General features: G+C 39.8%; 1 protein-coding gene across 2 annotated transcripts; it reads left to right on the top strand.

Moving 5' to 3' along the window:
* Positions 1-8,119: 8,119 nt before the first annotated feature.
* On the top strand, positions 8,120-13,390 carry LOC147887675 (ABC transporter G family member 22-like). Of its 2 annotated transcripts, none has more exons than XM_087393105.1 (11): positions 8,120-8,465; positions 9,585-9,947; positions 10,056-10,186; positions 10,299-10,561; positions 10,664-10,819; positions 11,014-11,197; positions 11,288-11,599; positions 11,785-12,069; positions 12,318-12,602; positions 12,745-12,852; positions 13,001-13,390. In XM_087393105.1, the coding sequence occupies exons 2-11, from the start codon at positions 9,602-9,604 to the stop codon at positions 13,262-13,264; spliced, it is 2,334 nt and encodes a 777-aa protein (XP_087249231.1). In that variant the 5' UTR covers positions 8,120-8,465; positions 9,585-9,601; the 3' UTR covers positions 13,265-13,390. The 2 variants fall into 2 exon arrangements, with proteins under 2 accessions (XP_087249231.1, XP_087249230.1); XM_087393104.1 differs by having other exon boundaries at positions 8,120-8,508.
* The last annotated feature ends 3,995 nt before the right edge of the window (positions 13,391-17,385 follow it).

Below are 17,385 nucleotides of genomic sequence, written 5' to 3'. Positions count from 1 at the left end.
CCATTGAATATTTTGAGGTCTCTTGACTAGAGTGCTAACTTCAAGAAGACTCTTAGTAGGGCCATGGAAAATCTCTCTCTCTCTCTCTCTCTCTCTCTCTCTCTCTCTCTCTCTCTCTCTTTGTGAGACTTTTGTTATTCCCCTTGGGGATGCTTCATCTTCTCCCATTCATCTGCTGATAGAGAGATGCATCTCTTTCTATTCTCTTCTTAACTAGCAAGTTTGATGAGTATGTCCAACAATAACACGAGGGTCCTGCATCATCCACAAGCAGTGGAGTAGGTCCGTTCCATCCACAAGTGGTGGAGCAGTCGAGGTGAACCTAGACATAGAACCTGAGGAGCATGCTTTAGAACTAGACAAAGAGCAATTTGAAAGCCAGATCATTCTATCAACCTATTTGAATTGTGCACGCCCATCCTCCCCTTATAATGTTGATAAGGTAGCAACCAAGCCACACCTCGCATCAGTTGATCCAATCACTATTGAGGGTCAAGAATACCTTACCCTTTTAGAAGTGATGGAGGAAACTAGTCTTCGAGAGGATGAGGTACTATGCCTAGTTGCAAATGATGCCTGCGATGATATCATTGACTTCAATGTTCCCATCAATCCAAAAGTCAATGGGATAGCACGCTACAATGACTCAAGCCTGAGCGATTTAAATACATTCCGTCTCACACAGAAGGCAATTGAGGATGCCTGGACTACCAGATGTTGGAGGAGGAATTGGTGGATTTGTAGAGATTATTGTTCGGGGACAAGGATGAAGAAGATGACACCTTGACTCAAGAAGAAGTGCAAGACCAACCACAGAAGGGATTCTAGTTGATCACTATGGTTGGCTGATACCCAACACAATGAGGTAAAAAAGGTATGTATCTTTGAACCCTTAGGGTCTAGGGTTTATTTACATCATTTGATTCATATCATCTATAATATACTTTGGTAGGGAACTAAAACTAGGGTTTAGGCATAGCAAATAAATCACCTCAAAAATAGCAAAACCCAACAACCAAGATTTAGGGTTCTCATATATAGAAAAACCAACTCATATATAGCAAAACCAACTAGGGTTTAGGATTCAAGTCAATATATTTTCTCTATTTCCCTTGAAGCCATGTGCTCCAATGTCCCTCAAAAAGCATGGCATCACTTTGCAACCCCAACAGAGCCCTGGAAGCATAAATCTAACATCATGCGACCAGGGAAAATATGTTTTTATAATCACAAATCAAGTTTTAGGATGTAGCTGTAAGATGTTCATTCGCTAATATTTTGTCAATTGATGAATATGCTAGTCGCAAGGGCAAAAGTAGAGGATCCTCTGGGGGAGGGATGGCTTCAATTGGAGAATATATTGACAAAGTGGCCCAAAACATTTGGTCTTCCATTGGCAGTTATCACCAGACGGAAAAGTAAACATTATAAAGTTCAGGGTCTTTAGTCGGATGGTGAAAATGAAGCCTATCTGTCACACTGCAGATCATGTTGTTCTGATAAAGCACAGCGTTGCTTTACTTTTATTCTAAAAAACATGGCTCGCACCGCTCCATAGCATCATAGCCATTGCAGGGATAGATGGGGTCATTGATCCCCAAAAGATTGAGAATGAAATCGTTCAACCCTCTCTTCTTAGATGAGCCAAAGAGGGTGTAGAACCCATAAAAAAGAAGCGCAGGGTAGAGTGAAATGTGCCCTAAAAGTCTTATCTTGGTAACCTCAACTTGATGAAATAAAGACCGCAATTTTCAATTGATTTCTTTCTTTGTTATTATTTCCTTTCTTTGAATCACATGTAAATTAAATTGAGGTTATAAAGATAAAGGAAAAATCTTATTTTATTTTTTCATATTGCATTTAAGAAAATTGGATATCACAATAACAAAGACATAGACTACATATATTGTAATATAGAACACTTTATTATATTCAAAGTATTGCATGTAGTGGAATTGGATATTGTAATGACAAAGACATAGACTGCAAGTGTTGTAAAAAAGGACACTTTATTATATTCAAAAGTATAAAATACAATAGTGAGAAGCGCCCAAGGTGCATTATATACACCATCTCCAAAAATTGCCCAAGGCAGAGTACAAAAAACAACCCTAAGTATTCTTGGATCTCTTAAGACATATGATAAACTGCATATCCTTTGCAATCATTATTACCCTACTCTTGTGGATAGTAGCCAGATGGACATCATCGAAGAGGTCTACCATGTGGGCCTCTACTACATGCTGCAACCCAAGAAGGGCATCTACTGAAATCTGCCAAGGGGCCTTCCCCAACCCTGCTGCCCCATGGCATCTTGGTTGATGTCCTGTAGCACCTCGCAAACCACCTTTTCAAAGCTCGCCTTCAAGGTGAGGAGATCAATGGATTTTTGATACTTGCGGATCTCCCGTAGTGCCACAGTGCCCAGTTTGATGAACCTATGACTCCTCGCAGGGGCCATTCTCGGACGTTACGGTTGTGGGGATGAGCGTGGTCACTATGGCTGTGGCTGTGGAGTTGGACAGTGGATGTTGTGGCTATGGTGCTGAGAGAGGACCTTGCTGTTGATGTGCTTGGTGTGTACAAGGCCCCTAGCTTGTGCATGGATGATGTTGTGGGTCTATGCGTTGCTTAGTATTCTGCTCCTACCGTTGATGGTCATCTTCTTCTGTCTCTTCTTCCGTGTCTGTGTTCGTGTCCTTGTCTTCTAGTACCCTCTCATTCCTCTAAACTGGACTCTTCTGAGGATAGGATGGTTCCCCTGAGGGGGGTTGTTCTGCTGGAGGTTGTGGGCTAGGTGGTGGATTGCTATGGCAAAGCTATCATCAGAAGGGGTAGCAGGCTGGCGAAGCTTCTTGGCCATCTTCTTTGTCCTTGCCATTGGGGACGGAGAGAGAGGGGGAGAGGGTGCGAGACGGGGAGAGAAGGGGATGGGGGATCAGGGGCAAGTGGGAGGGGGTGTTGGAGTGTGGGAGTGGAGAGCTCTTTAAACAATGAAATTAAAATGAGACCTAATTCCTTTATATAGGGCCCAAAAACATAATTTTTAAAAATACTTATTTTTAACATAGACTCCCTCATATGTCCCTCGCCTCTCGCTCTCTCCCTTTGCAACCTTGTTGTCTTTGCTTTGCCTCTCCCTCTCCCTTTGTGACCCTGTCCTCTTTACCCTGCCTCTCCCTCTCCCTGTCACTGCCTTACCGCCCTCTCCCTGCCCTCTCTGCCCCACCTCTCCCTCTCATCTTCGCAACCACCTCATTCCCCTACCTTCCAACCTTATGCTCCACCTCGCTCACCACCTCTCCTGTCTCTGCGTCCACATCATCTTCACCACCACCCTTTCCACTATCCTTAATATTTCCTTTCTTTATTGCAATTCCTTTGCTTTATACACGGCCCAACACCCTAAATTTAAAAATACTCGTTTTCAACATAAACTCCAAAATCATAGAATTGGAACAACCTAGAACTGGAAACCTATAATTTACATCAAACAACTCAAAAGTTTCCTTTCCGTAGCCTTGATACGTTGACTTTACTGCACACATCACATAACTAAAATTACATATAAATTTTAAAATTTATGAATGGGCATCCACATTGGAAGAGTCTACACCATCAATTTCATCAGACTCCACCCATTTGTGCCCTTCTCTTTGACAAGTTGCATGCCACCTTACATGATTTTGTCTTGCATTTGATGAATTGTATATTCTTCTTCTACGCTAAGTGTTAACATCTTGCACTACATGGGACACTGAGGACTCTTTGAATGCTAGTGTTGCAGCTGCTCTTATTTCGATACACCTATACCACCATTGAACCAATTGATTCATCGGGCTCGACTTAGTTTTGCCACCTCCATGTTGGGTTGCTTTGTTATACGCACAACACGCTAGCCAATGCGGTCTTTCAAACTATATCAAACATGCTTTAAAAAATAATGAATAGCAATAACATCATCACATATACATGGAAAAATTATAGAAAACAAAACTAATATCACATACATAGATATCTCACAAACAATAAATACATCTATTTGCATTTAGAAAATTTAGAGGCATACTTGACTTCATAAATCATAAATAAATAACACAAACCACATCTGAATACTACAAACATTGTTAACTATCAAATGTATTTATGTTTTTTGAATGAACAGTACCTGATTCTTGAAACAGGGATCTCTGGAGAAAAAATGTGACCAAACTTGTTCTCCTTTGTGGCCCTTCTTGTATTTTGGGAGGCTAAAGTTGATGGATCTTGCTTCAAAGCAAATCATATGCTCCCAAACATCTCCAAGTCTATTTCAAACAATCTTTATACATAGTAAGAGTGTAGTGACTACTCTTTTACTGTTGCACTATTTTTTCTTGTAAGAAAGCCTTTACGAGTTCACTTTTCATGAAGTTTTGTTCAAAACAAACAAACCTTTCAACATTTTCAAACAATGTAGTAAAAGAAGACAACACAACTACACAAAACGAAGTACAAATTAATAGTTTATTCAAAAGTTGCATAATTAAATTTAAATCTCATCATTTCCACTATCTTCCATTATTCCAAAGGATATCTCACCTCAACCTCCATGAAAGCTTTTCCCAAAACTTCACAAGTTCTTTGAAATCATGCTGCTCCAACCTTAACCTCCATAAAAGCTACTTGGATAGATCCCACAACTTTACAAGCTCTTCAAAATTTAAAATCTCATCATTTCCATTGTCTTGCATTGTTCCAAAGAATATCTCACCTCAATCTCCATGAAAGCTTCTTGGATAGATTCCAAAACTTCACTAGATCTTGGAAATCATGCCCCCTTACAGACCAGTGTTGAGAGACAGGCAAAAGAAAGATTGATTTTCATGCATAAGCAAGTGTAATGCCGAAAAATCAATCTTCTTTCATCCTTTCTCAAAGAATCTCGTCTAGTAGCTCCTTTTTAAGCTGGAAACAACTTGCATCATTCATGGTTCATCCAGAACATTGATTGCCTCGAGTTTCTGCACAAAAATGATTTGAGATCACAAGAGAATCTTAGATGAGAGAAGAATGGCAGAATTTCAAAGAAAAGTGCCCAAGATAGAGCAAGAAGAAGGCAGGGTGAATCTCGTTTGAAAATCTTCAAGGTTTTGAAACAATGAAATAAAAGTGATTTGGGAGGGAAATGCAAGTAAAGAAGGAAAATGATGAGATTTTGGCATGAGATTCCATCCCCTGATAGAGAGATACATAGAAAGAAGCTTCCTGCTAAAAAGAAAGTCATAGATTTGAAAACAGGGTTGGAGCAAGAAAAATTTGAAATGGAGCTCAGAAATGAGGGAGAGGGAAGAGAAATGAGAGAGAATGAGAGGTGTGTGGTAGTTGGATGGGAGGATTTGGTTTGAGGACAAATGGTGCAAGTTTGGTTGAGAAACTAGTTTTTCTAGTTTGGTTACAGTTCAAATAAGTGATGGGGGAGTTGAGGCAGCAAGTGGGAGGTCTACATCAATCTTTGGTCCATTGAATAAAGAAATAGGAAAGTCAAGCCATTTTCAATATTCTATTGCCCTCCACTAGCCAATATTTTACTCAGTTTTATTCACCTCATCCTTCCATGTCACTAGCCCAAGGGCTCTCTTACAGGGCCCTTTTTGAGTCTATTTTTTTTGTAATGACTATATTATTGAATTTCAAAGTTGTTTACACATTGTTATATGTGGGATAGCGATGCAATGGTTACTTGTGATTGTGACTTCAATGATTGCTTTTAGTGGCACATTACAGATGAGAAATACATGAATATGATAGCTTACCATCACATAAACGTGTCAATATGATATTGGTATGTACTACATTAAATAGTCCTATCTACTCTTCACGCATGCCCTTCAGACTAAAGATATGTTTGAAATTGCGTACAATCCTATTCATCCTTTGGAGTACAATTTCATTGATATTATCATCATTGGTCTTTGACCATATTTCTTTTATTTAATGGCCCATCTCCATGTGCCCATGGTAATATTGAGTTTACAATTTTAGAAAGTAGGAAACATCACCAGAGTGGATCTTTCTAACTCCAAGCGAAGTTCACACATATAATTGAACTCTATCTTGTGCCTTGCACTTAAATTCATGAATAACTCCCATACTTGTAGAGTTTTTGAGGTTTCCACCATAAAAAATTTTCATTTCAATATCCCCCATTCAACCTTTTGATAAATAGGACGTCCTTGATTAATATCATTAAAAATCTAGGTGTATGTGGCCACCAATGATCAATCTTAAAGAGGGAAAACATTCTTCCTTTAAGAGGGTCACTTGAGATCATGGTGTATGGGGTGGCAATGACCACATCTAAAGAGCCAAGATCTTCTAGATATCCCTTCAAGGGGGCCACTTGATCTTCAATATGAGGTTCTTATATTCTTTAGAAAATTGCCATAGGTATGTTGACTTAAGTCCACCGTTACAAAGCGATGGGAATTGACTTAAGTCCACCGTCACAAAGCGATGGGAACGTAAAAGACTATAACATCCCTTAGTATAACGAAAAGTGTGGATAGATTAAGGGAGAGTGTGGAATATCTACAGTTTGAAAGCTTCTCAGTATTAATAAAGAAGGAATAAGGCCCCTATGAATCTTCTCGATTTTAATACACAAGGAAAAAGATCGACGTAATGCCATGGAATCTATTTGTGTAGATCTAAATAATTTGATACTATAGTCATTTTTAATGCTAATATTTAGCATCACTATTATTCATAAGGTTAACATTTTAGGTGAAATTTAACATAGAAGCAACATAACGAGATATTGGCAATAAATGTCTGAGATAGTACAAGGACGTGACTTCATGGACTACAAAGTGTAGGTGGGGAAGTTAGTTGGGAAGGGAGGGAAATGCTTGATATAGAACAAGGATGTGACTTCATAGGCTTCACAGCGTAGGTGGGGATGTAGTAGTTGAGAAGGAAGGGAAAAGCCAAGTGGTTGTTAGGAGACATCACGTGGGCTTATGGGAGTGGGAAGGATGAGAGCCATCAATCGATGGAAAGAATGAGCCATCCGTCAATTAAAGCAAGTAAATGGTCTTAGGGCATGCATTAGTTGTGTCGTGTCGTGTCGTGTGTGTGCAAAAAAAAATGTGAGTGTGTGTTTACACGTGCGTGCATGCATGCGTGCACGTGTCAGTGCACGCAACGTGTGTGTGTGTGTGTGTGAGTGACCCAAAAATAAAGTGCTTGCATGTGTGCATGGACTTGTGTACGCACGTGTATGCGCGCTGTGTATGCACGTGTGTGTGCTTGTGTGTATGTGTGTGTGTGTGTGTGTGTGTGTGTGAGAGAGAGAGAGAGAGAGAGAGAGATTTTGTCAAACATCTACATCCTCTTGGAGATATTTTGATTTTCATTTGTTATAATGAAGTGGGCTTCGAAAAGTACAAGTTTAATCAAAACCTAGTCCATTCCACTTCTTGAAGGAATCATGCATTTAGGGGGGAAACATAGGAACATTAAACGAGAAATAGAAAGAATCCATGACTTTATATGTAAACTTATACCAAGAATTCTTTTGGTATTTAGGCAAAGGAGCAAGAGGGTATGATCTTTGTCTCTTGGGGGGGGGGGAGAAAGCACTGTGTAAACTACGAAACGTAAAAGCAAATTGGTGTATTGGAGTTCCCAAGGCAAGAACTGTAGTGAAGCCTCTTGTCCTTTCGGGGGGATGTGAAACTTTTGTGGGGCGCGGTGATGACCCCAAGAAGTTTGAGACAATTAGAAAGGTGCTTCTTGTCATGTATGAGGAGTAGATGTTTTGGTTGATGTGTTGGGGATGATGAGGGAGTGTGGGGAAGGGGGGGAATGGGTTGGGGGGGTGTAGGTGAGATTCTCCAGCATGGACGGGTAGGGGTGCTACACTTGGACAGCAATCCACCTCAAGTGCAACACGTGGACAGCAGTCCACGTCAAGTGGCGGTGGCTTTTTGGGGTCTTTTTAGAAAAGGGTTCGTTTGAAGGTACACGGTTCCCGATTTTCCAACGTGGCATTCGTCCCTTTTTTAATTCCAATACCGCTTTTTAAAGGGCTATATAATAAAGAATACAAGGCGAGGCAAAGCCGACGGACATTTCTCCGGCGCCTTTTGACGGACTTTTGTCCGTCGCTTTTCGACGGACCGTCATCATTTTGCTCAGCTAGCGTAGATGATCGTCGTTTCTTTTACGCATTTCTCGATTTATGTCCCCAATATTCCCTCATATTCAGCTCGCTGCTCGATTAGCCTCCCGTTTGTGGGCGATCTCATCGAATTCCCCCGCGACGTGCAATTCATCCGACGTTTTGCGTTCGACTTCTCGGCGGCAGTTTCTCAATCGATTTGGGTTCCGCCCTTGCCAGCGCTGTGAGTGACGATCCGCTCGCAATTAAGCGGTCCCGAAATCGTGACTTCTCCTGCGCGTCTCCAGGAACAAACGACCAGGTCCACGATTCGCATATTGTTCCGGCGAGCTTGTTTGTTTTGGGTACGATTAATCTATTTAAATTAACGATTCGCATATTGTTCCGGTAAATTAACGATTCGCATATTGTTCCGGTCGTTGTTCACGGCAAGAAATCTTGTCGAGTTTGTCAGTTTTGTGTATGATTAATCTTGCGCTATGCTGTTGTGTGGGAGTTGACCGTTGGGAAAGTGATCAGTTAACCTTAATTGCTGATGGATTAATGCGTGTGTGTTGAAAATTGTTGAAAAGTGTGGTTCAAATTGTTGCCGGAGCTGCTTATGTGAAATTGGACAATCTCCCGCGATTAGGAAAGGTTTAGCTCCAATCAGTTCACCAGGAACTTACACGTGATCGATCACATGATGCACGGCTCGATCTCACAGTCCCTACTCCCCAGCTCTGCATATAATAAGAAGCAACAATCTTGCTCATTGGTTTCGTTACATGTCCGAAGATCTGTCAACAATCGTTGATGGACTCACCTCATCCGAACCTCGATCTACGATTGCATTTATAAGAGGCAATCGATCGTGATCGACGCAAATTTTGCCTGAAGCTTTAAGTAACATTAATCGATCTCCCTATCCTTTTTCGAAGGATCCATACCAGCTTCCATCAGCACCAGCCATCTCCTGACGTTTGAGCTCTCCTCATCCCACGTCGCCTCCTCTCCAATCGCGCGATGAATTCTGGACCTTCGAGAATTTCACCTTCGCCCAATTCGCACCACGCACAGTATTCACAACCGCCCCTTTCCTCCCAACCGCTCAAGAGCCACCTCTTTTCCAATTGCCCCGATTGATCCGGCCCTCCAGATCATCGATCAGAAACTTTCTAAAACATACCTTCAGTTCCACTAGTGCACCTATCTCCTTTGTCCAATGCCGCTGACACCAGGTGTTTGTACTTCCCCCTGTTCTCATAACTGCCACACATAGTCGTCGATGTGTACGCTATGTTCACTCCAGTTGTGCCCGTCTCTTCACAAGCCACATTCCCGTATCACTTGGAGTTTCAGTTCTAGTCCCTTTCAGCGTAATCATGACGCGCTCTCCCGGACTTCTGATGATCATTTCCTGGCTGTGTTCCCTCCGCAGACAGGCAACCGCCAAGCATGGAAGGACAACCAGTTAATGGAACTGGCAATCATGCAGGAGCGGACGGAGCAACCTCCCGTAATAACATAGCAAGCCGAAAAGCAATTCCGGGTCCAATTTATAAAGGGAAATCGGGATCTTTTATTCGTAGAGGACTTTCACTTGGAAGTTATCAGACAGAAAACAAACAAGAAGTTGGTTTAGCAAGGAGAGGAAGCGGATCTTTGCTTGCAGGGGAGGAATTGGAGCACAATTCTTATCACGAAGATACATTTCTAAGCAGGACGTCTAGTGCAAGCCACCATGGCTTTTCGCTCGCCTTCACAGGTCCTGCCGGTGTCCCTGATGTTCTGATGGCAGATGGTACGAGATCGCATGTTTCGTCTTAATTTCCTGTAGCTTATTTGAAAAATTCTGTAGATTCACACAAACACCATTGTGTGTAAATGTAATGTGGCTCCTTTGTGGCAGTGTCGGAAGCAAGAAGACAGGCGACAATGACCTTGGAGAAAGAGTCCTGCCAGAACCATGCCGACCACATGGCAATCGGCATGCCTGCTCAGACTCCCGATAAATGTGCACCGCTGCCCATCTCTCTCAAGGTGGTGCATGCGCAGAAAGATCTCATCATGGGTTGCTTGTCTTCGCTTAAAGTAACGCAATCATTGTACCAAAAGCTCTAGCGCATGATTTTCTAACACTGGGTCTTGGCAGTTTGTCGATGTAACCTACACAGTTGTGGTAGAATCGAATTCTTGGTTCTCTAGAACGGTTTCATGCAAAAGTGGATCGATCGAGAAGGAAATCTTGCATGGTGTCACAGGCTATGTGGTACCTGGGGAAGTATTGGCTCTGATGGGACCTTCAGGCAGCGGGAAAACGAGCCTTATAAATCTTTTAAGTGGACAAGCTCAACAAAATCGACGGGGCACGATCACCTATAACGACATGCCGTACACGAAGGCGTTGAAACGACGGTGAGTGAGCAGTAATTTTGCGACAGTCAGCAGTTAATGTGGGATCTTACAAAGGTTGTAGTTTCCCTAAGGCCAGAGATTAATGCTTGTGCGATTGTTTAGTATGGGATTCGTGATGCAGGATGACATTCTGTACCCACATTTGACGGTCAAAGAGACATTGATGTATGCTGCGTTACTGAGGTTACCGAAGAAGCTAACGAGGAAACAAAAAGTTGAACGAGCAATGGAGGTGATCTACGAGCTGGGCCTTGCAAGGTATCACACATATCGTTGCCTAAATTGGTTGGTATGATCTCTGCATTGAGATGATGATAAGAATGCATGTGACGGAGAAATTGAATTCATACAGAAAATAATAAGAATTGAACTGATGATAGGAATTGAGCTGTGACGAAGAAATGGAATTCATACAGATAATGATCTGAATCCTGGCGAATTTGTTTGGGCAGGTGTCAAGATACGATTATCGGCGGACCTTTTCTGAGAGGAATATCAGGAGGCGAAAGGAAAAGAGTGTGTGTGGGTAACGAAATTCTGATCGATCCTTCTCTACTGTTTCTTGACGAGCCAACCTCGGGATTGGACTCGACAACTGCACTGCGTATAATTCAGATGTTACGTGATATATCTCAGGTATCAATCGATCAGACTATGGCTATGGATTTCTCCCAGCATTAACGTTAATATCCTTGATGATTAACAGCTGATAATTTGCAAGATCAGGTTGGACGAACAGTCGTAACGACCATTCACCAGCCTTCCAGCAGACTCTTCCATATGTTTGACAAATTAATCCTGCTCTCGGAAGGCCACCTGATTTATTTCGGAAAGGCTTCTGCTGCATTAGATTACTTCTCCTCTGTTGGGTTCTCTCCTCGCATCGCCATGAATCCAGCTGATTTCCTACTCGATCTTGCCAGTGGCAATGCCTCTGATGTTTCCATACCAACAGATTTGGAACAAAAGCAAACAAGGTTGGTAGGCAAGGATGGAACCATTTCTGTAGCAAGGCTTTCTCCACACGAAGTCACACAGGTATGATGTAATTTAAGACTAAGTTTTGTGGAGTACTGAGATTTAGAGAGCCTCTTATTTTAATTTTTGTGTAATACTGAGATTAAGAGAGCCTCATCATCTTGGGTATTAGCAAGGCCCTTCATCACTAACCAGGTGAGTGGAACATGATTGGTCGAATTTGATGCATTGCATCTCAATGGCAGTACCTCTCCGTATCCTACCAGACAAATTTGGAGTTTATCGAGAAGAACAATCTTCTTGGAATGGAGAGTGTCCCCACTGAGCTCCACGAAGGGGTCTCGTCGAAGCGGGCATGGAATTCCGACTGGTGGTTACAATTTTCTGTGCTTTTCATTAGAGGCCTAAGGGAAAGGCGGCATGAGTACTTAAGTGGGCTTCGCATCTTGCAAGTCATTACAAGCTCAATCATTATTGGTTGTTTGTGGTGGCAATCCGATCTTAACACTACAAAAGACGTAGCAGACCAGGTATATATGTTGTTTTTGAAACAATGCAACAAATTTCGAATCGCTGCACAAGATTATGAAAGGTGGATTCATCACATTGAGTATCTTAGTATCCTTTGAACTTGTAGGTAGGAGTGGTTGTTTTTATTGCTACATTTTGGAGCTTGATTTCACTCTTTACTGCACTTTTAGCTTTTGATTTGTTGCACTGGATTGGGAAAGGTCGTGGCTTCATCACCTTAAGTGTCCTAGTATCCTTGAAATTGCAGGTAGGGCTGGTATTTTTCATTGCTACATTTTGGAGCTTCTTTCCACTCTTTACTGCACTTTTCACATTCCCCCAAGAAAGAGCAATTTTAGCAAAGGAGCGAGCCTCTGATATGTACAGGCTTAGTGTCTACTTCTTGGCCCGCACCCTTGGGGATGTTCCACTCGACCTTTGCCTACCTGTGTTCTACCTTGTGATTGTGTATTTCATGGCACATTTGCGCCCCACAGCTTCAGCATTCATTCTCACGTTGTTAATTATCTTTTTGACAACCATCACTTCCCAGGTATTTCTAATTGAGCCCATATCATGATTGTTTTTTTGGTGTCTTTATTATAATGCACTTGTATATACTATCAAATTATTTACATGAGAGCACCTTAAGCACTTTGTTTCTCTTTTCCTTATTCACATATTAGTATATACAGGGTATGGGAATTGCAATTGGGGCTGCAATGATGGATTTGAAGAAGGCAACTACTTTGGCTTCTGTGGTTCTACTTACCTTTATGTTAACTGGGGGCTTCTTTGTTCAGGTAATGGTCACTATGTTCTCTTACCTTTATGTTGACAAGGGGGGTTCTTTGTTCGAGTAATGATCACTATGTTCTTTTATGCATTGCATATCTTTCATATAGATTGGTACTAAAACTTAAAACGTTCACATAATGATATGGCTTGCAGCACCTTCCACCATTCATATCTTGGATGAAGTTTCTTTCATTCAATTATTACACCTTCAGGCTTCTTGTCAAAGTCCAGTATGATGAAGAGCAGAAATATGATTGTGGTATGCCTACTGGGTGTAAGAGCATAGCCTCTTATCCAACTATTCGTGACATACCTTTAGATGGTGGCTTTACAGAAGCCTTGACCTTGTTGTCTATGGTTGTTGGGTACCGATTGCTTGCATACATTGCCCTTCGTCGTATGAGGCTGGAAGTTTGATCCAAAAGCAGCTATCAAGTAAGGTTCTCATTTTATTTTTGTATTTTGTGAATGGCTATTGATCCTTACAATGTTTGAAAAAATGTATGCTTGTGCTTACATTTGGAAAATCGAGAAAGTGTCTTCATTGACCCAAGCATCTATTTGGCAATTAATAAATTTATATCGTGTTGATTCTTGTAAATGCAAATCACTACAGGAGTGCTATGGAGGTTCATATTGGAATCAGAGAGCCTAGACACAAGTTAGATTTTATTATTTAATTGAACGCAAGATCATTTTGATTCCTTACATAGAGGGTTTGGTAATTTACCTCAATAAACCATGACTTTTAGGTAGGGGATATGTAGGGAGGATAATCGCACTTGCAAGCAAAGTAGGTTTTCTTTCAACCAATTGTCCAACAATATATGGACCCAATAGGTTAGCATCTTTTGTGTAATTTCAATGAATAGGGGCAATGTTAGATGAGTGTGCCACTATATAATTATGAAGTCTCTAGTTTCTCACTTGTCTCCTTTTGGTTTCATGAGTGAGTCCCATATCTATCCCTTGAGGTTTCATGGATCTTCTCTCTCTCTCTCTCTCTCTCTCACACACACACACACACACATGCACACACAATTTCATTCTTTTGCAAAATTGTTAGGTTTCTTTGCCACATTTCTCTTTCCCTCTACTTACATTATTGTTACTTAAGCCTGTGTGTGCAGTGGTAAAGGCCACTCAACGAGCAATTAATAGACCAGAACTGCACTTAATGTTGAGTAGCATCTTAGATTTGTTTGTAATAATAAGTCTTTTAGTTTATATACCATCTCTAGTGGCATCAATAGAAGCAAAAGAAAGTGCAAAATAATTTGAGAATATAATCTCGGCACATTACTAGGTTTTATAATAAGTTTTGGAGAGAGAAAATCCTTGTTAGAGCTCGTAGATAGTGAATATATATTCGCTATAGCTGAGAGAGAGTAAATGCTTGCTAGAGCTAAGAGGAGGAAATTCCTAGCTAGAATTAGGAGAGAGAGAGAGAATCAAGATCATATATACATATTTCATAATTTGGTGGAGCCAACTCTCTTTCAGCATTCTGTTTACTTTATTATTTTGTGCTTATACATTCTTCCCAAGTGTCCATGTTGTTCCCTTGGAATTCTAAATTCTTATGAGTTCTACCCAAGTGTCCATGTTAGACTTATACATTCCTATGCATTCTTGCCGAGTGTCCATTCTCCCTTGGACTATTCTGTATTGATACATTCTTCCAAGTGTCTCTACTCCCTTGGGCTCCTGTTGTGCATTAGCATAATCTACCCTTGCAACTTTCACTCCCCCTCATGTCATTCCCACCTCTTACGATTTGCCCTCCATGGTCTTTCTTTACTTTGAGTTTGTATCCTTAAACTCTATGTTCCCTCTCTCCCTCTCTCCCCCCTCTCTCCCTTCCTGTAAACTCTTTTCCTCATCTTTTCCTCTCTCTACATTTTTCGTACTTCTCGGACTATGTCCTCATCTAAAAGAAGAATAATAGTTGGAAGAAATCATCTTTAGCATATGGCTGGAAGAAATCATATTTAGAGTATATCGTCATCCAAGGCTTTGGAATGATTAAATTGCAAAATAGTTCAGAGTATGTCCTCATCTAAAAAATTGATATTAGTTGGAAGAAATCATCTTTAGCATATGGTTGGAAGAAATTATATTTAGAGTATATTCTCATCCAAGGCTTTGGAATGATTAAATTGCAAAATAGTTCAAACATGAAAGCTTTTTAAAGACCTAACATGCTAGATTATGATGTCAAATATAATTGAACATGTTAGAGGTATTAATTAGTTTGGTTGACAATATGGGGTTATGCACCAAAAATGATTATGTTGGAAGTAGAATCACAAGAAAATGTTTGTTGTCAATATCTAAAGACCTAAGAACCCACATGAAGTCTCGAAATAGGTATATTGGCACATTGAAAAGAGAACTCAATAGTGTTGTAAATTCTCAAACGTGCAAAAACCAAGACCAAATTCATTAAAGTTTGAGGTTTAAAATTATCAATTATGAAATAAAAACGTGTTTAGTAAAGATCTTGGAGTTGACTATGCCAATTTCTATATTTTTTCAGAGAAAATAAAAAACATGCTTTTTCACCAAACAAATAGTGTAGAGATGTTGACAACTACCCAAATGTACTACTAGGGCTACCAAATTATCAAATTTGAAAAACACTTTAAAACCCATATCCGTCCGTAGGTTCCCAAGTCTAAGTAAGTGTATGAAATAGACTCAATAGAAAAGTCTCAGAGACACTACGAGAAGGTTCAAAAAGGTGCTAAGGTGTAAAGGAAACATAAATATAGCACTCCATAAAGAAAGAAATCACCTTTCGGGATCGAATCATACCTAAATGATGGAAGATAGCAATAACTGAGAGATTGAAATGAAGCCTTTTGTGATTCTATAGCTACAAGAGGTAGAACATAGTGTAATTATGATAATCTAAAAGAATTGCTTGCTAAAAATACTATAAGTAAACAAGGTCATAACTTTTAGATCAATGCCATTTCCCATGAGCTAAAAAGAAAGTATTTTGGATTAAAAATTTATAAAATAGAGTTACTTTATTATGGTGGACCTGTGGGTGCATTCAATAGGTTTTTTAAATATTTATAAAATAGAGTTAATTAAGGTGGACTGGGGCTACAAATGAATTCAATAGATTTGAAATCACTACTAGAGCCACCATGAGCCTTCTAGAGAAATACTTGGCTCGCATGCTAAAATAGCATCAAACATATCAACTTATCTATACCAATATTTGAACTATCAAACGAGGAAAATTTTAACAATATTTGCAATGCTAGAGAACTATAAGCAACTTCTATCAAAGCAAGATCTACTAAATCAATGAAGACAAAACTATGACAAAATCCCATGATAGTCCTAGAGATAGTATCATGCAAGAATCCTCCACTCCGTGGATTCCTCAAGGCACCATGTTTATTGACCATCATGAGATTCCAAAATTGTTACTATGGCTTTTCTTTAAGAGAGTAATGATAACTACTATGACATTGCTTAAGCTCTTACTGATTCTGCTTTAGCTCTACTTCCATAGAACAAAGTTACTTGCTTGATTCTCACCTCCAAGTTAAATATTTCTGCTTCCCCCATGGAGCTTACAGTTTGTTACAAGAGGATTTTGATCTGGCCAACATATTCAAAACTTGTTCACACATTATGTTTACTTAGTTATATAGTAGTTATCTACCTTTATTGATGAGAACGTTTTTTATATAGAAGATCCCTAGTTAATTTCTTACCAAAGAAATCATGAGATTAAACATGCTCGACTAGATAATTACAATACAATATATATCTTATAAAGTCATAACTATAGAATATTATTGTGTAGGTTAAATATATTGGTTTAATTTTTTAATATGCTCATATATATATATATATATAGATAATTTTTTTCCCTATATATAGAATACAAATAAATTCTAAGTTACTGGGACAACTTTGGCCTACGTCATCTTTGTGGTTCACTCTACTAAAATCAAAGGTCTATAATCATGTCTCAAAAGGATGATTAAATAGAAGCATATTTTCTTCTCAAGAAGAAATTACCAAGATCCCATGCTTGCTCTTTGTGCAACAAGGGATTTCCTCCTAGGGTCTTCTTTCTCTTATTAACATAAAATATTTTTTAGTTGGATTCTTTATTTTTCCTACTTGCCATTCTCTAAATCACTCTTTAGCTTGATTAAGTTCGATCTACTCATCAAGTATCAATTGTCTTTTGGTTGGAGGAGCTACTTCTAGGGTTCTACACCTCTAAATCTAGCATTTTGATGCTCCAAAGGCTCTCTTCTTGTTTTCTTGATTGTATTTGTACCATTTCCAAATTATTAAGCATTCTTTGAGTTTCCAAATTTTAATTTTCTAGCTATCTAGTACATAAATAGGTTCCTTAAAATCATGTGTCTACATAGATGTTTATGATCTAAGAGGAGTAAGGAGGAGAAATTTGAATTTGTTAGTATAAGTGAAAGATCTGATAAATTTTTAGAAAAATCAACCCTTTCAAATCAATATTCTCTCAAGTTCTATGACCGTTG

Source organism: Dipteris shenzhenensis, chromosome 22 (genome assembly GCF_047967505.1).
Source record: "Dipteris shenzhenensis isolate YYH24624 ecotype China chromosome 22, Dip_SZ_1.0, whole genome shotgun sequence".
In the NCBI taxonomy this organism is placed as follows: Eukaryota; Viridiplantae; Streptophyta; class Polypodiopsida; order Gleicheniales; family Dipteridaceae; genus Dipteris; species Dipteris shenzhenensis.
The sequence above is the reverse complement of the archived record's forward strand: the minus strand, read 5'-3'. Positions and strand labels throughout refer to the sequence as shown.

What these genes read in the sequence shown, in the direction of transcription:
- LOC147887675 (XM_087393105.1), top strand. Translation starts at nt 9,602, where the DNA reads ATGGAAGGACAACCAGTTAATGGAACTGGCAATCATGCAGGAGCGGAC. An exon ending in TGATGTTCTGATGGCAGATG is followed by an intron (nt 9,948 to 10,055) that starts GTACGAGATCGC and finishes CCTTTGTGGCAG; the next exon opens with TGTCGGAAGCAAGAAGACAG. An exon ending in ACGAAGGCGTTGAAACGACG is followed by an intron (nt 10,562 to 10,663) that starts GTGAGTGAGCAG and finishes GCGATTGTTTAG; the next exon opens with TATGGGATTCGTGATGCAGG.